At 41.6% G+C, this 24,668-nt stretch overlaps 1 protein-coding gene and 1 long non-coding RNA gene across 10 annotated transcripts in view; both read left to right on the forward strand.

The window, feature by feature from the left end:
* The window catches only part of LOC311038482, a 389,296-nt gene that overhangs the window by 286,273 nt on the left and 78,355 nt on the right, over positions 1-24,668 (forward strand). The window lies entirely within an intron of this gene.
* Positions 853-24,668, forward strand: part of abi1a (abl-interactor 1a) — a 100,128-nt gene continuing 76,312 nt past the window's right edge. For all 9 annotated transcript variants that reach the window (XM_084048022.1, XM_084048024.1, XM_084048026.1 and 6 more), the window contains exon 1: positions 853-1,057. In XM_084048022.1, the coding sequence (XP_083904148.1) occupies positions 941-1,057 (117 nt within the window). In that variant the 5' untranslated portion in view covers positions 853-940. The remainder of the gene's footprint in view (positions 1,058-24,668) is intronic.

Below are 24,668 nucleotides of genomic sequence, written 5' to 3' on the forward strand. Positions count from 1 at the left end.
TATATATCTATATCTATATCTATATATATCTATCTATCTCTCTCTCTCTCTCTCTCTCTCTCTCTCTCTCTCTCTCTCTCTCTCTCTCTCTCTCATATATATATATATATATATATATATATATATATATATATATATATATATATAGATATAGATATAGATATAGATATATATATATATATAGATAGATAGATAGATAGATATATAGATATAGATATATATATATATATATATACCTCTATGACAGTGGTTCTCAACCAGTGGTCCTTGAGGGGGTTCCAGGGGGTCCCCAGCTAAATGATAGATTAGGCACCAAATGGACCCTTAGTGGGTCTGTAACTCTGAGAGTATACAAATGGAACCAAATGGACCCGGGTCCATTTGGTTCCATTTGTACACTCTCAGAGTTACATTGACATAGATTTTACAATATAAATTGCGGTCCCAGAGATAGAAATGTCATTAAATGGGGGTCCGTAGCCCTAATGCATGTCAAACTGGGGGTCCTCTAAATTGAAACTTGAGAATCACTGCTAGAGCCGTAAAATCTTCTCTTATGGGGGTCCCTGGCATATATTTTGAAATGGGGGTCCGCGGGCTATTAAGTGTCAATTTGGGGGTCCTTGACATGACAAAGTTTGAGAACCACTGCTCTATGATTTGGACATACAAGGTTTCCCGCCCAACAACAGCAACGACCGACCGACACGTAGCAAACTACATATCCCAGCATCCTTTGCTCTCAATCCCGGCGTTTTGTTCAGCGGTTTTTTTTCTCCTCTTCTCTCTACTGGGGGGAGGTGGTGATAGGAGGAGGTTTACGGCGTTTACGCAGAAGGCAGGAATCCCACAATAGAGCAGAGAGTCATCCACTAGCCACAGAGAGCAGAGCATTACCAGAGAGCTACGGGTTCCAGAGAGAGAGACATGTAAACTAAAGATGGCAGAACTACAAATGCTTCTGGAGGAAGAGATTCCTGCCGGGAAACAGGCTCTGGTGGAGAGTTACCAGAACCTGACCAGAGTAGCAGACTACTGCGAGAACAACTATGTCCAGGTAATAAAACACATAATAATAATATGTTTAGATCTCTATCTATCGCTGGAATCCTTTGTGGGTAAAACAACTGGAAAGGGAGGAATAAAGGCGGAATGTTGAGAGACAGGAAATGTTGGATACATTGTTGGATACAGAGACATTGTTGTTGGACATTATATTGTCCTCTTTCTTTCTTTCTTTCTTTCTTCTCCCAGATGAGATAAGAACACAGATTTGGATCTTTCACTGGATTAACTGGGATCTTGTTCGATCTGTTGGTGTGTTTAGATGGTTGATCTCCTCATACTTGGTTTACATAGAGGGTGTGTCTAGTTTTAAATAGTCTCTACATTCAACTGCTTTCACACACACTCAGAGACTCAGAGAGAGAGGGCCGCCGGCTGTAGGTCCGGTGTGTTGAGAATACTTTGGTTGAACATTATTGTCTGGAGATGCTTGTGTTTTATTAGTTATAGACCTTCATAGTGATGATACTACAAGGCGCTAAAGTTGCTGTAGCCCTGGCTGTGTCATCATGACACACTGATGACACATTGCAGACCCTCATCCACGAGCTGCTGTTTTTTTTTTTTTACTTTACTTGAGTATTACCAATTTCCAATACTTTTTACTGTTACTCCACTACATCTCAGAGGCAAATATTGTGCTTTTTTTCAACTACAAATATTTGAGAACTTTAGTTACTAGTTTCTTTGTAGATTTATATTATTATTACAAAACATGCATTAACCACTTCAGCCCTTTATATTTTGACTATTTGAAAATACCCTTGTAGATCTGCTATTTTCAAATGATTTGTATACATTTGAAACATTTGTGCAATGCCCTCATCCATGCAGTGTTGATTTAGTTGACTAAGACTAGAGTAAGACTCAGACAAAATCTGAGAATTTGCTGTCAGAATTAACACTGCATCCATGCACTCACTGTTGTGTCTTGTGTGGTCAAATAAGTCCATTCTGAATGATTGCTAAAAGGATAACACAAAAAGCCCTAGGGGGCTTGTTTCCATTGTGGTACAGTAGTATGATTATCATGATGCAGGCTGTTTGTCCAGACTCAAATAGTTTTTGATTGTTTTATGCTTTTAAAACATTTTTGATAATAGTTATATCTCTGCATTAGCTTTGGATCAAGCCTAGCATAGATTTTATGGAGTCTGACTTTTACTTTCGTATCTGTCAAATACGAAAGTAATCGATAAAATACATCTGATAGTCTTGATCCCAGGCTATCTCTGCATGGAGTACATTTTGGAGAGTAGATTCAATTATATTACAATCTTGTTGAAGTAGCTTCAAGCACTTTGAAGAGAAAAGGGGAATGTCATCTCATTGTTGCTTCACTTGGTCAATAGTGAATAGATATTGACTTTTCTTTTGTTTGACACACAAAGGTTTTTTTTGTGAGCAGAATCGACTTTCCTCCACATAGATCTGTTGCCATTATGTGTTGACTGAGATTCAGCCTATAGTAAGGCTGCCTTGTCTGACGATGAAGGTTATGTACTGGTCCTTATGGTTTTATTTTGTTCATCATGGTTTCACATACTGTAGTAGTAGTGTTTTAATAGCACTTTAATGTGGCAGGATGTAAAATTGGCTATTTTGTCCAAAATGTTCAAAAGTATACGTGATATGAACATCCACGGTACATCATTATCAGACCTAAAGTTGTCCTTAGTAATTTAATAAGTTGTGAGCGGCAGTGGCTCAGGGGTAGAGTGGCCGGATGGCAACTGCGAGGTTCCCAGTTCGATCCCGGGCTCCCCCAGAGTCAGTGTTGAAGTGTCCTTGAGCAAGACACTGAACCCCTAAATGCTCCCGATGAGCAGGTTGGGGCCTTGCATGGTTTCCTCCAGCATCGGTGTATGAATGTGTGTGTGAATGGGTGAATGTAATGCACCACCTCAGTTGTCAAATGTTTAAGCCTGTTCTAATCGTGTATACTTTACTTTAGGCCGTTTTCCAAACATCAAGATTTTGTAACATTTTGGACAGAATAGGGCAATTTTATATCGAGGTGCCCACTCTCTCTTCCTGTTACCTCATCAACTTCTAATGCCCGTGCCATGAACACCCCCTCCACCCACTGCAATCAGCATGGTTTTACTCCGGACTTTTACTTGTTACAGAGTATTTCTACATTGCAGTATTGATACTTTTACTTAAGTAGAATATTTCAGTCCTTTTTCTCACCACTGCAATCACTGCCAATCAGCATGGTTGCTGACAGACTTTTCTCTTAGGACAGGGGTCTTCAGGGGGTCCGGGACCCCTAGGGGGTCCCCAGAGCTACTATAGGGGTCCGCCAAATCTTTGTGTGATAGGATTTCGTTTTTTTACATTAACCACTTGAACCCTAGAATTCCGTTTCTGAGGGGAACATTAGCCGAAAATAGCAGATCTACAGATCTGAGGGGATCTGTAGCAGATCTACAGATCTGAGGGGAACATTAGGCAAAAATAGCAGATCTACGAGCTTGTAGATCGGCTATTTTTGGCAAAGAGGCTATAGGTGAGAGGGGGAAAAAAAGCAGACTAAGTAAAACAAAAAAACTTAAAATTTTATACAATATAGAGTAGGGGTTCCCTGCTTCATCTCTTTCTCAGCTAGGGGGTCCTTGGCCTGAAAACGTTGAAGACAATCTGATGTAATAATGCTGGAGATTCTCCAGATAGTTTTGGAAGGATGGCTCTCTAGAAGCCCATCTAAAAATCAGTGGTGGAAGAAGTACTCACATATTTTACTTATAATACTTATAATAATCAATACTGCAATGTAGCAATGTTACAAGTAAAAGTCCGGAATTCAAAATGTACTATGTATCAAAAGTAAAAGTACTCGTTATGCAGAATGTCCCGTTTCACAAGTTATCAAATGTCTAAAATGTATAAAAATTCCTTTGAAAATAGCCGATCTACAAGCTCACAACGTGTCGCATCGCGACGCGTTGTGAGCTTGTAGATCGGCTATTTTCAAATAGCCAACGTTTAAATAGAGCTGAAGTGGTTACTGTAACTGTGTTTTGCAATAATAATCTAAATCTATAATGTAACTACCGGTAGTAACTAACATTTTCAAATAACTGTAGTGGAGTAAAAGTATAATAATTGTCCCCAAGATGTAGTGGAGTAGAAGTAAAAGTATAGAAAAAATGTGAAATACTCCCGTAATATAAAAATTCCTCAAAATTGTACTGAAAAGCACAGTACTTGAGTAATTATACTTAGTTACTTTACACCACTGCTAAAAAATGCTGTACACTGTTGTTGTTGAGGAAGCAGAATGCTGTCCAAAGGAAGCTAGAAGACACAGTCAGCCCACCACCCTCATCCCAGAGAGGGTGTGTCCATTCCAGCTGTCCTCCCCCGAGGGACTTCCCTGTAATTTGGTTCCCGGGGCAGTAGTGTTTCCTTCTCTCTGTTTACTGCCTCTCTCTCTCTCTCAGATCATTTGACTTTAGAGGGAAGAAAGGCTAGTAATGATGATGATATCATAGCTGTAGGGCATGTTCAATGGTGTAAAGTAACTAAGTACATTTACTCAAGTACTGTACTTAAGTACACTTTTGAGGATTCTTTACTTTACTGGAGTATTTCCCATTTTCAATACTTTTCCTTCTACTCCACTCCACTACCTCTCAGAGGCAAATATTGTACTTTTACTCCACTACAATTATTTGAAAACTTTAGTTACAGTACTTTGCAGATATAAATGATTACATTATAAAACACACATTAACCATTTTAAGCCCTATTTTATACCTAGGTTATTTGAAAATAGCAGATCTACAAGCTCACAGTGCGTCGCTTCACGACGCGTTGTGAGCTTGTAGATCTGCTATTTTCAAACTTTTTAGTACTGTTACTTTTGGTACTTTAAGTACATTTTGATATCAATACTTTTGTACTTTTGCCCAAGTAAATTTTGAATTCTGGACTATTGTTACTTTTAAAAGATGTAAAACATTTGAGTACTTTTTCCACCACTGCAAGAGTGTCGCACAAAAGTTGTGAAAATAGCAGATCTACAAGTTCACAACTGATTCTTTTTTTATTATTATTGAAATGGTAATAAAAGTCTTCATTTGAGTAAGTTTCAGACCAGTGTATCCCATTGTAATGTATTTGCCACGGTAGCTATTTTAATATCAGACACACCCGGTCTTTCACATGACATATTTTGTCAGATGTTTTTTCCTCCTGCTGTTGACTATGTAAAGCTTAGCCGCCCACCTCAAACCAACCCAGAAATACACTCAGCACCCATGGGAACCTCTCTAATGACTAACTGCAGCTATCAACACTCACAAATCATTATTGAAATTTCAGGCCAGAGAGGCTACAATTAAAGAAGCTCATAGTAAAATAAGTAAGTTGAATGTTAGTTATTTATTTTTCTAGATTTGTGTTTATTTCAGATAGGACGTCAGACTAAAGCAAGTAGGCTTGTAGACAGACTGGGGAACCAATGGTAGAGAGAGAGAGAGAGGAGAGACCTGATGCGAGGCAAGATGGGTTGGATTCGAACCCTGGTCCTCGCGCTCACTAGGAACCAGTGTTGATTTCGTCGACTAAAACATGACGAAAAATGTTCGTTGACGAAAAATAAAATAAAAACTAAGCTATGATGTCTAAAACTAAGACTAAATATATTGACAATTTCGTCAACAAATAAAAACTAGACTAAACTGCTAGTGAGGGACGAGTGGAGAAGAGATTCAGTAGAACTAAAAGACAAGTCATTTTATATTTGGTTGCTATCGGGTGTTGCGCTCTGAAAACAGCAGATCTACAAGCTCGCCGCGACGCGTTGTTGTGAGCTTGTAGATTGGCTACTTTCAGCATGCAACCAAGTGTAAAATCAGCCAGTACGACGCCATCAAGGCACCGCCAAAATATATTTTGGTCGACAAAAATCTTATGATATTTAGACGACTAAAACTAGACAAAAAATAAAACATTTCAGATGACTAAAATATGACTAAAACTAAATGGAATTTTATTCAAAAGACTGACTAAAACTAAATCAAAATTTGCTGTCAAAATCAACACTGCTAGGAACATGGTCCAACTGGCGGAGCCACTCAGGCTCCCCAAGTACCTGACGAGAGAGAAAGGAGAGCATCTTTATGGCTGGAGTAAAAATCCCCAACAAGGTGCTCTTTTGGTACAAATGGGTGACAAAATTGATTTGCAAAAAAGGGATGAGACCAAGGCACTCTTGTGGATAAAACATAAAAAGCCTTTAACCCTTTGAGACCTGAAGCCGATTCTACATGTCTCCTAAATCTCAACAGTTTTCTGAAAAACATATGTTTCTATATCAGTGGTGCTCAATCTTTTTCATGTCAAGGACCCCCAAAATGATATGTATTTGGCCGCGGACCCCCATCAAAATATTTTGTTCCAGGGACCCCCCAGAAGCAAAGATTTGAGTTAAAAATGTTCGCTTTAAAAATATATATATTTCAAAGATTTGCACACATTTTCACGATTTTTCAAAAATAGCAAATCTACAAGCTCATAGCGTGGCACTCGGTGCCGCGCTATGAGCTTGTATATCTGCTATTTTTGAATAGCCCAAAGTGTAAAATAATGCTTTTTAGCTTCAGAAAGAGGTGACGTGCATCACCTCTCCAATGACCAAAACCCACTTTGTGATTACTCAGACCTGGTATGGCAGACCTGTGGGGAGTGTGCAGTGGTGTACAATGTGAAAAGATAGTTGAAATCGCAGGAGATGAAGTTAGCAGTTTATTTGTGTAAAGGGTGGATAAGAATGAAATGGTGTGAAAGACAGTGGCGACGTCGTCAGGTCCACAGGTTGTCATGGCAGAGCCTGCAGAATGGGAGAAAAGGAGAAGGCAGGAATCACCTAAGTAGTTATGATGAATGGGCCTAGTTTATAAGTATGATTATGAGCATTTATGACTCTCTCTATGGTTATAGATTATTACTATTTATCACTATGGAAGCCGTCGAACTGGTGCGATCTGACGGCATCCTAGAATTTATAGGTAGGATGTGATGTCATGCTGTCGTGAGATTACGTCACACTGGCGTTGTGTCCATATTCGGGACGACCGTCTCATCGTCATCGTCGTCTTGGTAACAGGTTGGTTTGTTGTGATGATGTAGTGTAAAGTTTAGGTAGGATGTGATGTCATGCTGTCGTGAGATTACGTCACACTGGCGTTGTGTCCATATTCGGGACGACCGTCTCATCGTCATCGTCGTCTTGGTAACAGGTTGGTTTGTTGTGATGACATACTGACATGCAATCTGGCAAGAGTGATGCAACGTACATACTGACAACCGACATACTGACAACCGTTCTGGCGCAGGTTCCAATTGTAAGGTAGATGGCAAGAATACAAAAATACATCTATACTAACGGGGATCAGGGTGACAGGGTGACAAATTGAATGTTAATTTAATTTGTAAGATTGTGAAGATATCACTACCCAGTGAGCCGTAGTCGGCTTTTAGACCTCTGTCTAAAACCGGGTTATAACTGGTCTGAAAGTGTCTAGGCTTAGCCTAGACCATACATGGGCAACTGGCGGCCCGGGGGCCACATGCGGCCCCCACTTCACTTAATGTGGCCCGCAGGTTAATATCAGAATATTTATATATTATTGGTTTCAGCTGTTCCAGCTGTTCTACTTTTGAGTGACAGAATGGTGAAAAAAGTTAAAATACGGAGAGACAGTGTATGCAATGTGTTCCTCTGGAGTGAGTCTGGAAATATAGTGACCCTCACCATCATCAAAGTTGCATCACCCCTGGCCTAGACGTTGAATAGCTGTTTTTTAAGTGTCTATATATAGACGTCTTATAGACGTCATTTCAACGGCTATAATATAGACTCTTTATATATAGACGGATTAGACGCTTACAAAACAGCTTATCAACGTCTAGGCTAAGAATAGATGTCCGTTAGACATATTTTAGACGTCTAATAGCCCAGAAAAATGCTCCGTGGGTATCAAACCCTACTGTGCACTCTAGTAGTGTGAAGTAATGCTTCAATATGAGTCATGATCTGAGTGCATCCTTGTACTCCCACAAAAAAAGTGTTTTTATAGCGCTGACGCACAACTCTGGATTTTAAGCTCTGCCGTGCTCCAGTCATTGCACGCTCCATGCGCTGTAACTAAGTGTCACACCTAAGAAGCTGTATTTATGTGTGTGTGTGTGTGTGTGTGTACACACAGACAGACAGACACACACACGCCTGATGAGCTCTGTACCTAGAAGCATGCCTCAGCTTGATTGGGCTTGTACTCCGCTTCTCGTGCCTCACATTTCCACCTCTCTATCTGTCTCTCTCTCTCTGTCTGTCTCTCTGTCGCTGTCACGCAGAGTTCTAAAATTCTGCCCGAACCTGACACAATGTTTTCGGGCCAGCTGCGCCCAAAATCTATGCTAATCAGTCGTGCCGGGCTGAGCCTTGTGTTCTGTGAAGTAATTTAAAAAAAAATCTATATCCCCCAAAAACAAATTTAAACTGCCCCTTGCAACGGTAAGGCTGACGGAAATGGCAGTTGATGTGTTGGATACAGCTCAAAGTGAACTTTACTCAGGTATCTAGCTTGTGTTATTAAACAAAAACGGGCGACAATGACCAAAACTCAATCGAAAATCCGCGATTGAAAATCGGTGAAAGTGGCCGTTTTCAAGATGTTTTGGCCATTATCTCTGGAACAGAAAGTCCAATCTGCTCAGTTCAAAGCTTGTTGGATGCGTGACTTTGTGGACATTAAGCACTGAATGACACTTCGGGGTTGTCTGGTGGTTTCCGGGCCAAAAAGTATGGTAATTGTTCAGGCCAGGCCGAGCCTCAGGCCGGCCCAGTTGGGCCCAGTGAGGGGTCACATGGGGTGTTGGTATTGTTCCTTCGGTGACTGTAGTGTGTGTCATTATGCAGCTTTCGCCTCCGCAGCAGATGGTTAAAGCAGTCTGTAAGGGACGGTTCATTGTCCCACTTTGTGTCTGATAGTGAGTTTTAATTGCGCAAGGGAATGTGTGCTGTGCATGCACATAGGCCTGTGTGTGTGTGTGTGTGTGTGTGTGTGAGTGTGTACACTCACGTCTCACACTGTGACAGGTCACACTTCTGCTTCCTGCTGCCCTGCTGACACTAGTACTACAAAGATATTTCTGAGTAGAAAGGTCACGGCGTGAGGAAGTAGCCAACATATTTGATCACAGAACCAGAGCTATAATAGCATTGCTATAATATGATTTGTCACACTAAAACAACCTTGTTTGACACCTTTTAGCAAAGGTGCAGTTAGAGGAAGTTGGGTTTGAGTTTTTAATGGTCGTAGGTTTTCACACTGGAGGTGTATTTATTTACTGTGGAACATGAGCCTCCTGGCTCAGTACTTCCCGCTTGCATGGTACGCCTCTTCCTCATAATAATGTGATGTGATGGTAAAACACAAGCAGGACAATCTGATTGTATTTTGGCCCTGTCACTGTTATTACATAATAATGGCTTTAGTCGCAGTTACTCTGCATAAGCGTCATAATCGCTTCCATGTGAAACAATTTCATACATTTTGAAACATTTTCAAGATACAGCGGAAACAGACGATCTTCGAGCTCACGACGTGGACGCGTCCTGAGCTTGTAGATTGGCTATTTCCATTATTTTCGGCTATTTCCACAATTTAAAAAAAAACATTTTTGAAAGTTAAAAAATATTAAATATGTCAGTAATTTCTTTGTATATTTAAGTTATTTGTCATATCTGTCCTGTGCAACTTCAAAGCCTAAAAGCCAAGCAGAAATATCATTTCTATTCACAATGTTCCAGTGTTCAACGACAAACACAATTACATCGTTAATGCTATACAGACTCAGAGACGAGGGAAATCCAAGGACACTGAGACATGTGGTCAGTAGAACCACCTGGTCATGCTGGCAGGCCAGGCTGATGGACTATTTAGAAAAAGGGGATCATGCATGTTTTGGCCCAGATTTGAAAAGTAATCATCAAGAAGACATATTAGCCTAAAAACAAAGCTTTGCTTTTATGTATAATTAAATTATTCTATTCTTCAGATTATTTCACATGTATGTAAGTGTAAAAAGGTCTGGAAGCATGTCAAAGTGGGAGTGGCACTGCTGTCTGGAAGCACTCATCGTGCTAGGCCTGTTCTCCTAGATTCACATTTATAAATACATCACGGTAAAACCCCTGACATCATGAGAGGGAGAGAGAGAGAAAACCCTCTTTACGTGTTGGCCACGTGCCCTACATCACTGTTTCCCAAACACTGTGTCGGGACCCATGTTTGGGTCGCAGACCGATTTCTATGGGTCGCAGGTCAATATCATTTCCCCCCCCTGTTTCCTACATTATTATTCTTTTTAAATCCTTTTTTGGGGGGCTTTTCTGCCTTTAATTGATAGTGTACAGTGGAGATCGACAGGAAATGGGGAGAGCGAGACAGGGAGAGTCACACAGCAGAGATCGCCGGGAAACGGGACTCGAACCCGCAACCGCAATGCGCTGTCAGACTACATTAGAGCCTACATTTTGTTTTAAATAATTATTTCCCAAAAATATATATATATTATTTTTTATAAATTCAAAACAAATTCAACATGTTTTCAAATAATTTCATAAATAAATGTACACATCTGAGAAAATCCCTAAATTAGGGGAAAAACACTAAAGTAATGAAAATAGCCGATCTACAAGCTCACAACGCATGTGAGCTTGTAGATCAGCTATTTTCACTAGTTTGGGTCCCGGGGGGGGGGGGGGGGGGTAGGGGTAGGACATCAAATGTCTCTTTTGGGTCTGGAGCTAACAGGCTTGGGAACCACATGATCTCCATACACCATCCATGGCTGCTGATTCCCAGCAGAAGTAATGCAGCTTTTCCCCCTGGAAGACATCCAGGCTGAAAGTGATAGGCTTTAGGCTATATGTGTGTCACTTTCATGCTGCTCCGTCTCTCTGGATTATTGAGACCTCTTTTCTCCTCTCTCTGTCCTCTCTCTTTCACTCCCACACTCACTCACTCTCTCTCTCTCTCTCTTTCTCTCTCTGACGCTTGGCCTGGTTTCTCCCCCCAGCATGGTGGTTGTAGAATGTAGGCCTAACACCACTAGCCAGGCCCATTCATCCTTTTTCTACACCACCTGTCACACACACTGCACTGTGACTGCACTGCACCACCCCTGCTTTGGTTTGGTCTGCTCCACTGCACCACCCCTCTGGCTGCTTTGGTTTGGTCTGCTCCACTGCACCACCCCTCTGGCTGCTTTGGTTTGGTCTGCTCCAGCCGGACTGATTCACTGCAACCTGGTTGGAATATAGGACGAGCACAGAGATCAGAGGGGTGGACAGACAGACACAGTAGTCATATATAGGCCTATTAGCTAGTGTCAAAATCACAGCCTTAAATGAGGTTGTTTCTTCAAGCACTAATCTAGAAAACTATACTGTCTTCTATATAGTTTTTTTCGTAAATTAAAGGCCTACTTGATCATCCTACAGCATCACACAAAAGTAGCAGATCCACAAGCTCGAAATGTGGCGCAAAGCATTGCGTTTTGAGCTTGTAGATCTGCTCATTTTAAATTTGAATCCTGAAAAAGAACAGTTTTGGAAATTTCCACCCGACAGAGACGACATGCGTCTTGTACTTGAATGAAGGTTGTAGAGTAAAGCTACAATGTGTCATTTCTTTGCAGTGACCCAGTAAACAACATGATCTGCAACTGACTTGGAGTGCTTCACACCAGGGGTTCTCAAACGTTTTTTTGGGCCAAGGACCCCCAAATTGCTATATATTTGGCCACGTTCAACACCAACTTTCTGACTAGACCATATGCCACATAAAGTGAATGTTTTTGAATACTTTATCGAACATTTTTAACACAAATCTTCACTTCTGGGGGTCCCTGTCTGGCACAACATACTTTCAGTTGTGTGTCCACGACCAAATATATATCAATTTGTGGGTCCTTCACATGAAAACGTTTGAGAACCACTGCGTTAAAGAACGGGAATCGTTAAAATCCTGAAGGATCCCAACCCTAATTAGCGTTTAGTACCTAGCAGTAGTTTTGCGTGTGAGATGTGTCATGGCATCACAAAACCAACTTTCTGACTAGACCATCCTTTAACAGCAAGACTTAAGAAACATTTTAATGAGTTCCTGCCACCGTGTGTGCTGCACGGGTTCACCTTTTGTGTCCCTATAGCGTGACGACACACTGATGGAAGGAATTTATAATTGTGCCTTTGCCACTAAACTTCAAGGTCGGCTGGACCTTATGGCTTCTCAGGCTGCCTCCTCCATCTGCCTCGGCGGAGCGGAGGGGAAGGAATTAAAGATTCTCTTATCGTCCTCCGTGTGACTGCCGCCCGTGTGTGAAAAGAAAGAGAGGCCAAAGACCTTGCTTTAACCCATTAAGACCGGGAACGCATCTCTGTCATTTTTTAGATTTCTATGGGCTATTCAAAAATAGCAGATATACAAGCTCAAGCTGTATCTATGAGCTTGTAGATCTGCTATTTTTGGAAAAAATTAAAGTTGTGAAAATGTGTGCAAATCTTTGAATATACATTTGTGACTCATCTTTGCTTATGGGGGTCCCTGGAACAAAATATTTTCAGATGGGGGCGGTCCGCGGCCAATTACATATAATGTTGGGGGTCCTTGACATGAAAAAGTTTGAGAACCACTGATATTATAGCAACATACGTTTAAAAAAAACAAAGACATTTGTAAAATCCCCAAAAGCAAAGATGATGATTTCAAAATGTTCGCTTTAAAAAAATCTATATATTCAATGATTTGCACAAACGTGCAAAAATATAGCAGATCTACAAGCTCATAGTGCACTTGGTGCCGCGCTATGAGCTTGTAGATCTGCTACTTTTGAACAGCCAAAGAAATATAGAAAATGACTCCGATTCTTTCAGGGTCTTAATGGGTTAAGTACTAAAGAAACTTTGTGGTTTTGTGGTTTTATTTATTCATTCATTCATTCCTGTGTGTTAGCCTTCTTGTCCTGACTGTCACTTTCCCTGTCTGTCTGCTTTGTGTCCTGGGCTGGCTGGCTGGCCGGGCAGCTTGCAGGCCTGGTGTTCAATTTCTCTCAGTTTCATATTTCTAGGTGTGGTTGTGTTCGCCTGTTCGCCTCTGATGCCCATGTCTCTATCATTATCTAGATAAGAACATAACAGCAATCGCTAGGATCTCAAAACAAGAGGAGGACATGTGTATTCATGAGGCTGGCTTCTTTTTATCTTCTCCCTTGGGCTTAATCTACCATTTTTAGCTCACCTTTTTATCTCCCTGTCATATTATCATCCAGGCCTAATCTGTAGCACAGCAGCCAGCTATGTCTCAGGCTTACAAATTAATACCAGCACAGTTTATATCAACCAGTTGGCTCGACAGAAAACCTCAAAACTAAGATATGAGATTTCTGTGATTTTAACCCATTAAGACCTGGAACTGTGTCATTTTTTGATTCGAGCTAAAAAGCATTATTTTACACTTTGGGCTATTTTTGAAAAATCGTGAAAATGTGTGCAAATCTTTGAATATATATATTTTTAAAGCGAACATTTTTAACTCAAATCTTTGCTTCTGGGGGGGTCCCTAGAACAAACTATTTTGAGATGGGGGTCGGGGGTCACCACTGATATAGAAAGTTTCGAGGGGGGAAGGGTGGATGGACACGTGAATCCCGCCCACTACATTTGATTGGGTAAAGCGCGGCCTGCTTCCTGATCTGAAGGCACGCCCACTTGTAGCCAATGCGCACACGTTATGACGAACCTCTCCGACAGATTCCACCGCAGGGCAGAATCTGTTCTTGAGAGATTAATGTGTTCTAATCATATAGCAGTTCATGAGATAATGATTTTTGTCTTGAAAATGGTACCTTCTCGTGGTTTTCCCTGACCAATATGTGCAAACTTTCAAGTAATTTCATCCCGAAATTAGTTACTAGGCCGGGCATCGGCCGTCAGAGTACACGTGTACCCATTGATTAGTACCCAGTGCGGTGAGTGCGGTACCCAATACTATACGACCGATCGACTACATATGGGGATATGGGGATGGCCCGTGATGTAATCAAAAACTGCTGACTTTGCATTGATGATGTTTATGGCCATAAATGGGAGACAGACAGACCGACAGATGCAGACATTTAGTGCGTTGCTTGCTTGTACAATAATTGAATTAAATGAATTCTAATGTCCATGGCATGCTGGCCAATCAGAGAAGTTGGGTCGGTTAATCAGGGAAGCCTTGAAGCTAATGTCTAACACACACACGCACGCACGCACGCACGCACGCACGCACGCACGCACGCACGCACGCACGCACGCACGCACGCACGTACGCACGCACGCACGCACACGCACGCACGCACGCACACGCAGGTTTCGTGAACTCATAGATGGATAGATGCCACTGAAGTATAATAGCTACCGTTCGTATACACTATAGGCTTAGGTACATGTTTTACCATAATGCAGTGTAAGGCCAAAGATGGCCCATCAGTCTAGTGCAGGGGTCTTCAACGCTTTCAGGCCAAGGACCCCCTAGCTGAGAAAGAGATGAAGCAGGGACCCCCTACTCTATATTGTATACAATTTAAAGTTTTTTTTACTTAGTCTGCTCTTTTTTCCCTCTACACCTATAGCCTCTTTGCCAAAAATAGCAGATCTACAAGCTCTCAGCGCCTCGCAGCGCGAGGCGTTGAGAGCTTGTAGATCTGCTATTTTCGGCTAATGTTCCCCTCAGAAAAAGGAATTCTAGGGTTCAAGTGGTTAATGTAAAAAAAAAAAAAATCCTATCACACAAAGATTTGGCGGACCCCCTATAGTAGCTCTGGGGACCCCCTAGGGGTCCCGGACGCCCTGTTGAAGACCCCTGCTCTAGTGTAATATTGCACACAGTGGACACCGTGTGGCAGAAGGATGTATGGTGGTGTGTCCTGTCCTCCACTCTGCCTGTGCTTCAGAATGCTGGACTTGTCTCTCTTTAATGTCTCATCTCATGCATGGGCTTCATCCACCCCCCCCCCCCAGGGCCTGGATCTCTCAGACAGCCGTGTCAATACGACAGGCAGTGCCCCCCCCAGACTGAGCACTAGCAGCTCTGGGTTCCCTCTGTCTCACTTATCTCACCCCGTCTGTCTCCTATCTTACTGTAATCAGCAGTCGATACACACGTTGCACAGTGCCTGGCCTGCTATATACGCTCCCTCCATCACCGACCAATTAGATTGACAGTAATTCACCTGCAGCAGGGCGTCGACTGCTCAATGACATTAACCCATTAAGAGCGAGAAAGACTGATGATACTGTAGTAGGTTCTTGGTGTACCTATGATTCTATGACGATTTCTATGCATTTGATTTGGTGTATTACCTCGTGAGTCGTGTTTACTTTGCCTACTGTAAATCGCTCTGGATTAACCCAGTTAGTCCCTGGAACAAAATATTTTGAGATGGGGGTCCGCGGCCAAATACATATCATTTTGAGGGTCATTGACATGAAAAGGTTTGAGAACCACTGATATTATAGCAACATAAGTGTTTCAGAAAACGGTTAGGAGATAGATATTTGTAGAATCCCCAGAAGCAAAGATTTGAGATAAAAATGTTCGCTTTAAAAAACATATTCAAATTTTCATGATGTTTCTAAAATAAATAGCAGATCTACGACATTGTGGATCTGCTATTTGAATAGCCCAAAGTATAAAATGGTTATACTGTAGCTAAAAATCGAAAATGACACTGTATGTGTTCCCAGTCTAAATGGCCAATGCCCAAAGTGTAGAGAAGAGAGTGATAAGAGATTGTGTTTTTGTTTCATTTGTTGTGGTATGTTGGTTGCTACTCATCCCAGAGACTTGTTGTGTTTGACAGCAGGACTCTTCAACTCTTCTAGAGTTGAGGAGAGCTTTAAGAGCTACAGTATATGACATGCTCCGGGCATTCCTCACATTCCTTGGCCATTTCTGTGCCTCTGTGCAGTGTACACACACACACACACACACACACACACACACACACACACACACACACACACACACACACACACACACACACACACACACACACACACACACACACACACACACACACACAAACACACAAACACACGTCCCCTCAGGATAGAGTGAAAGATCATGAACACAAATCTGTGTGTCAGCTGTCACGGAACCGCAGCCTTCTTTCACAGTAGCAGCAACAACAGCAGCGGTCCTGGATTGTGTTGTTTTAGTATCATGGAAGAACCTTCAGGCTTGTTCTAACAGGCTGAAGTGGTGGGTTTTAGGTGGAGGACATGATCAAATCTTTTATTGTCCATGAAGATGATGACAAAACAGATCAAATGTTCCTCTGAGTTCCAAATCCTTCATACTATGACGTTTGTAGCATTGAGTATTTCGCTTGTTGTTGTCTGGCAGAAACTTCGTAACCTCGGGGGGCACTGTGGCGCAGTCGGTAGGGCATGCGGGGAATATCAGTATTCCCCGCATTAAGTGAAGGTGGGGGCCGCATGTGGCCCCCGGGCCGCCATTTGCCCATGTATGTACTAGCGTCATGTCCAGTACTTGAACATCACGCTACAGAAACAGGAGATAGGCTCCTGCACTGCCCTGTGGCTTTCTTATTATTTGACGTTGTTTGTTTCCTCTAACTTCCATTCCATTAGTCCATTAGTCATGAGGCATTTCTCATTTTGTCCGTTTCCCGTTTCTGCCGTTGTTGGGTGGAGGAGCCACAGCGATGGAGGAGGGCAGGGCTCCACCTCCCTGACCCCGGAATAGTGTCTCCTCCTCAGGGAGGAAGTGTGGGCTTTTCCTTCCTCATTGCCTCAGAGCAGTGTGTGTGGCTCTGCTCTCTGCTCTGCTCTGCCAGCCAAGCAACCATACGCCCTGTTTAACCCATTAACCCATTAAAGGACAACTTTGTTTTTTTACAACCAAGGTTTATATTTTAGCTTGTAATTAAAGTAAATAAATGATGAGTGTAATTATTTTTTCATTTACTGCTTTCTATAGTTTTAGCATTTTTTGCGATATTTTTTACAGTGGGCGGGGGCATTCTGTCCAGTGGCTAAATATGCCTTTTTTACACAATAAAAAAGGTCCGGCTGTCTGAGATGGCCAGATGTGAGTTATTGGGGGCTAGAAGAGCTACTGTAAATATTAATAAAGAAAACGCCGGGTTAATGTGTTAAAAAAATACATATTTAGCCACCGGACAGAATGCCCCCGCCCACTGTGAAAACACTGTAAAAAAGATTGTGAAAATTGCTAAAACTATAGAAAGCAGTAAATTTCAAATTTTTAACACTCATCTTTTATTTACTTTAATTACAATCTAAAACATAAACATTGGTTGTAAAAAACCCAAGTTGTCCTTTAAGACCTGAAGCCGCTTCTAAAAAAAAATCATTTTTTTTTTCGTAATAAAAAAATCACGATTTTTCAAAAATAGCAGATCTACAAGCTCATAGCGCGGCACTCAGTGCCGCGCTATGAGCTTGTATATCTTCTATTTTTGAATAGCCAAAGAAATCCAAAGTGACACAGATGCGTTCCAGGTTTTATTAAGACAGAAGAGAATATTTGTGTAAAAGAAAAAACACACACATTTTTCAAACACTTTCAAGATTTTTCAAAAACAAAATAAAACATTTAGAACCACTGTTCTAAATCCTAAGAGTTTTCTGAAAAACTTGTGGTGTTATATATAGCTAAAATTCAAAATTACTTTTGATTGATTGAATACTTAATTAGTCAGAAATGTAAACAGCTCGAGGTGCAGGCATACATTTAGGCTAAAAGGATTACACAAAAAAGTCCTGGGGACACAGATGGTTTTAATGGGTGTTATTTTTCATATTCACTCACTCCATGTCTCGTCTATGGTAGAGCGCGAGACATCTCGCTCATAAATAATCAAATAACTGGGGTTACGTTCGTAACCTATAGTTTTAATGGGTTAAAAAATGCATGACTCCACTTATACAGTACATGGGAGGGGGGGGGGGGGCAGTCTGTCTGTTAGTTGCCATGTTCTGGATGAATGCAGTATATTCCATGGGCATCAAAGCCTCATCTCAGCCAGCTCACGTAGCATAGCATCATAGCGTAGCTTTTTGCTGATCTCACAAGTTCCCTCTGGAAGCCAAACAGTCCAGCATGCTGCTGAGGGCCGCTCCCATCTGTTCTGCATTTGTTTTTGTAACCGTTGTGTTTATGATCTTTAGAAATTAATCATTCATTGGATACGTTTATATAGTGTACTACTTAACCCATTAAGACCGGGAAAGCATTTTGTGTCATTTTAGATTTCTTTGGCTATTCAAAAAATTGCTTGTATTTATTTTTTTAATTGTGGAAAATGTGTGCAAATCTTGTATATAATGTTTTAAATCGAACATTTTTAACTCCGATCTGTGCTTCTGGGGATCCCTGGAAAAACATATTTTGAGATGGGCGTCCACGGCCAAATACATATAATTTTGGGGGTCCTTGACATGGAAAAGTTGGAGCACCACTGATATAGCAACATACTGTTAGGATTTAGAAAACATTTTTAGATTATGTATTTGGCCGCGGACCCCCATCTCAAAATGTTTTGTTCCAGGGACCCCCCCAAAGCAGAGATTTGAGTTACAAATGTACGCTTTAAAAAATGTACATTCAAAGATTTGCAAAAATGTACACGATAATTCAAAAATAGCAGATCTACAAACTCATAGCATATTTGCTATTTTTGAATAGCTAAAATAAATCTTAAAATGACACAAGGTGCTTTCCTGGTCTAAACGGGTTAACTACTGATCACTATTGTTGAAGTAGGAGGTGAACTCAGACATTCTTCTGTTTTTAGATTGTATGAGTCATGCTGAAGGAGTCATCTAACAGCTTACAATGTTTAAATGTAGAGGGATTTCTGTAGGCTTTGCAGTGTTTGATCTTTGTAGCCGATCATTTTGTGATGGATAACCTAGCGATCCTAGCCTAGGCATCCATGTAATGTATTAGGAACTGGCCTGTACGTTTTATTGTAATCAAATGTTCTTTAGTTACAGTCTAGTACAGGGGTCTTCAACAGGGGGTCCGGGGCCCCTAGGGGGTCCTCAGAGTTACTACAGGGGGTCCGCCAAATCTTTGTGTGACATGATTTCTTTTTTTTTACCTTAACCACTTGAACCCAAGCATCCTCTTTTGTGAGGAGAACTTCAGCCAAAAATAGCAGATCTACAAGCTCACGACGCCTCGCGCTGCGAGGCGTTGAGAGCTTGTAGATCAGTTATTTTTGGCAAAGAGGCTATAGGTGTAGAGGGAAAAAAGAGCAGACTAAGTACAAAAAAACCTTTAATCTGAAACACAATTTTATACAATATGGAGTAGGGGGTCCCTGCTTCATCTCACTCTCAGCTAGGGGGTCCTTGGCCTGAAAACGTTGAAGACCCCTGGTCTAGTAACTGGATCGATATGAAACAAACTAGACTCTAGTTTGTTTCATATGGATGGAGCTCTCCCCACACACATTCATTGAGGCCATGCTGCACCATTTCATATTCTTACCTGCCACTGTGTGGACGACAGGCTACCTGCTACACTTGTTGTATAATATTCTCCTGTCATGTGTCCCCAGAGTTGTATAACCCATTCAATCCAGGAAGGAACGCATCTGTGTCACTTAAGATTTCTTTGGCTATGAAAAAATATATATACAAGCTTATATGAGCTTGTAGATCTGTCATTTTTTAGAGAAAAAAAATGGTGAAAATGTGTGCAAATCTTTGAATATATATATGTTTTAAAAGCGAACATTTGTAACTAAAATTTTTGCTTCTGTTGGGGGACCCTGGAACAAAGTATTTTGAGATGTGTGGGGTCCGCAGCCAAATACATACCGTGACAAGTTTGAGAACCACTGATATTATAGCAACTGAAGTAAAAAAAAATAGGATTTATGAGCTTGTAGATCTGCTATTTTTGAATAGCCAAAGAAATCTAAAATGACCCCAGTATGCGTTCCTGGGATTGAATGTGATATTATTGTCCTTGTTGCTCCCTGAGAGCCTCAGGAGGTTTGAGTCTCTCTGTGTGGGAGAGCTCACCCTCTCTCTCTCTCTCCTGTGTCATGTTCTTGACCCCTCGCATTGTGAGTGAATACTTAGCAAGGCAAGGCAATTTATTTTCCACTTATCTTAGCCACAGCAAGTAGCTGCTATACACAAAAGTTAAATTGCATCTTTTTTGCACACTTACACATAAGCATCATGATTCACTGCTCTGCAGGAGTACCAACCTTGGCCCAAATCTTGACTCGGTTCATAAGTCATAGATACGTTATAGACCACTGACATTACATTTAATTTGATTTATTTAGCACAATTTTATGTAATAATTGTGACGGGCCTACATGCATGATTAAACCTCACGCAAATAACATATTATGACAATTAGCTAACATGATTATACATGCCTGACATCACAGGTTGGTCACATGATGAAGTCCAAGATCCACATTGCAGACACACCGTTCCCATGTGCATTAGATTGTTATACCAAGCATTCCCTTCCATGTATCACCTATCCAGTGACCCATAAGTAATCAAATTATGAATCCTGTTAACGTTCAAGATTTTTTGCGCCTATTTTTAATTTATTTGCACATGTGAGGGGATGAGGATGACAGGGCAGTAGCTTAGACCAGACCTCTGGCATGATGTGATGCATTCACACGGCCCACGGCCGGTGTTGCCAGGTCTGCTTATTATAAGCAACTTTGGGCTTCTTTTTCTCCAAAGTTGCTTGCAAATATTGGTAGTTTTTTGGGCTTGTGTGTAGTTGCTTATTTTGGGCTTCCTTCCTAATGTTGTTTTAAACCAGTAGTTCTTAAACATTGTCATGGCAAGGAAGGACCCCCGGATTGATATGTATTTGTCCGCAGAGTCACAGACCCCTTAGTTGCTTCTATTTGGGCTTGGTTTTCATAGAGACCTGGATGTGTATATTTCTCTGGCATCAATCTGGCCACTCTGCCCTCGTCTGACCTCACGCCACACAGCTCCAGCCACAGGAACATTGTGACGTTGGATCACTTCAACTCGGATCAGGACAAAAGCAACTTATGGTCTCAGCTCTGCAGCAGACCCAAATCTCTGAGCCGGGTCAGAATGTTCTCATTCTGCTCTGAGTATTATAGACTGAACAGCATGCTTTGGAAGAGCAACGGTGTTTGTTAGTACAGAGGAATTAGCCTCATATTGATGTGATGCTGAACAGTAGATTGTGTATAGCTACTTGGTGTGGCCATGATTTAAGTCCAAATATTGATCATTTATTATCTGTTGCTTCTGTGCTGGTTGTTAATGTTTGATTAACTGAAAGTTGTGATTATATCTGTGCCTAAACAGCTCAAAGGCACATATAGGCCTAAACAGACACAAAGCCGAAACAAAGCATATTCTTCCAATATATTAAGTATATTTAATAATACTAGTCCTAGTATGTCATTTTGTGAAAGTAAGGTGTCTGTATTTGTGTTATATTACTTTTGACAGATGTTTTCTAGCACAATAAAAATGTATAGCATTGCATTGGTCACCACCATCCAATATCTGTGCAAGTAAGCTCTGGTGAATGTGTTGAAACCACATACAGTAACAATGAAACATGTACCCAGGAGGAGGTTAACCTCTAGATATACATTTGGCCTCACATACATGTTTGTGTGTTTCTGGTGTGGTTGACGGCGGTGTGTAATTCCACCTGTCTTCACACAGATCTCAGTTAAGCATCATAACACACCAATACATCACTCATTCACTTATTCTCTCTCTCTCTCATTGTAAACACCTGCATGCTGCATGTTGCAGGTGTTTGAGTGCAGAGCAGACATGTGTCCATGTTTGTTTGTATTTAGCGGACAACGCAGTGTGTGTGCTCTGAGTATAAGGACAGATGGCATTCTGCTCAGAACTCTCTGGAGGAACACTTCCCTATTTTCCCCTAGAAGCCGTTATCCTCCAACACATCTGCTAGTCTTATTTGCGCTATAAGAGAAACACCACTAACGCTTTATCACCTCTTTATTCACCCGACCCAAGGCTAACCAACAGACAGCGCTTGGCAGCTCAGCTCCCCGGGTTCAGAGTCTTCTACGTTTTAAAGTTTTAGTAATATATAGCAGAGTGGTTTCCCAAACTTTTTAGCTCAAGATCCAAAAGAGAAATTAATGTTTTTCCGGGACCCAAACTAGTGAAAATCTACAAGTTTGCAACGTGGCGTGATTTTTTAAAAATGTATTTATGGAAATTATTGGATTTTTTTCAATTTTATTTATGAAATGCGTTCGAAAAATGTTTTTTTTTGCTTTTTTCTGCCTTTATTGATAGTATAGTAGACTGAAAGGAAATGGGTAAAGAGATGGGGAGTGACACGCAGCAAAGGTCGTTGGGATCGAACCCGCGACACGCTGTCAGGCTGCATCAGCAGCCTAGGTGCCCGGACCGCTACCCTAGCTGTCCGGGCCGGAATTGTTTTTAATTGATAAAAAGTTGTGACTTTGTTGTGATCTTTTTTATATATATTTTTTTTATATCATTTGTTTTATGTAGGAACCCATAAAAATTGGTCCGTGACCCAAAAATGAGTCCCTTCTCCCGACCTACTGTTGTGGGTGAAACACTGATATAGCAGACCAGACACACAACTAAAAGCAGCTCTGCATGATGATGAGCAGCTGGGAGGTCAGTCAGTGCCTTGCCCATGGGCACCTCCAACAGGACAAATGGGTGTGCAGTCAGTGCGGCGACTGAACCTGGGAGTTTTGTAGTAGTATGGGGGAGAGCCACAGACACTTAGTCATGCTGACTGTTAGTGGAAATATCTCTAATGTTATGACAGGCCTATCAGGTAGCAGCCAAGCCTAAGTAAGTTGTACTTATCATGTGTCATGTCAGCGCCGAGCAACCGGAAAATAGCTGATCTTCAAGCTCACACCGTGTCGCGCCACGACACGTTGTGAGCTTGAAGATCAGATATTTATCTGGATGTTATGACAGGCCTATCAGGTAGCAGCCAAGCCTAAGTAAGTTGTACTTGGTTGCGTCATGTCAGTGTCGTTGAGCAACCGGAAATAGCTAATGTACAAGCTCACAACGTGTCGCGCCGCGACACGTTGTGAGCTTGTACATCAGCTATTTTCGGTGTGTGCAACACAGACATGAGACAAAGTACAACTCACGCTTTAGGTACACACAATGCAACATAATAGGATGAGCCCACTCCTTGCTGGGTGATGTTCTTCATTCTCTTGGCATTCATTCGCTCCTGCTTTTGATCATTTTCCCTCCCTTCATCCACCTTTTTTTCCATCCTTCCTTCCATCCATCCATCCATCACTACCCACTCAAACCTCCACCTCTGTCTCATACAGCAGCCTGCTGTATAAAAACCTGGTGATTGTTACCCTCCAGGCTTTGGACTGTGTCTTTACGACAGTGTGTGGGGAGAGAGGGGACGTGTGGGGAGAGAGGGGACGGACGGGGGCTGTGGAGATCAAACGGGTCGAAGACTGTATTTGTTCATGTTCCCTCTACCCAGTGTTGTGTTCTATGTTTTTTTCAGAGGGCATACATATGATAATCATTCCCTGCACGACATGCACGTTGGTCAATGGATGAAATGGTTAGCAGTGACCATACAATTACCATAGTTTTAGGCCCATTGTGTGCTTAATGTTCTCAAAGTCAGGCATCCAACACGCTTTGAACTGAGCAGATTGGACCTTCTGTTCCAGAGATAATGGCCAAAACATCTTGAAAACGGCCACTTTCAAAGAAAAATTATGTTTGAGTTTTGGCCATTTTTGGCAGTTCTTTTTAAATAACACGGGCTAGGAAGGTCGTACGGTGACAAACTAGATATCTGAGTAAAGTTCACTTTGAGCTGCATCCAACGCATCCACTGCCATTTCCTTCGGCCTTACCGTTCGGCCCCTATAGGGGCAGTTGAAATGTCTTTTTTGGGGGGAAATAGGTTTCGGGTCGGGTTCGGGGCAGAATTTGAGAACTCTAACCCAGACCTCCCAATCTCAGGGCGGACACTCTAACCACAAGGCCACAGAGCTGGTTAAATGACTCATTACTGTGTTTTTTTCTTTCTTTTTTCCCCTTATTTTATTGTGTGCCAAATCGGTGGCTATCATCATCTGTCTGTGTCGGTATCAGTGAATCACCATTCAGATCCAGTGTGGTGGTGAGAATGTTCTGGGCGTCATCATGTCATGTGAGATTATGTTTTTTCTGATAAATGTGGTCTCTCTAGTCTCCAGTACAGAACCACACTGTGAGGCCTTCATAAGTTTTTGTTCCACAGTCACATCCCACAAAACCCCCTCTCTTCTGTACAGGGAATGTGTATGTGGCGTTGTTGAGCATACCAATAGGCAATTAACCGAAAATACCGTATATCTATATATCAATGAATCAACCCGGAAAAACGGATTTATTATGATCTACTAAATTGATTTGTCTTATTAATTCACCCCCAAAATGACTTTTTTTCTAT

This window comes from Gymnoscopelus microlampas, assembly GCF_963454915.1.
Source record: "Gymnoscopelus microlampas genome assembly, chromosome: 22".
In the NCBI taxonomy this organism is placed as follows: domain Eukaryota; kingdom Metazoa; phylum Chordata; class Actinopteri; order Myctophiformes; family Myctophidae; genus Gymnoscopelus; species Gymnoscopelus microlampas.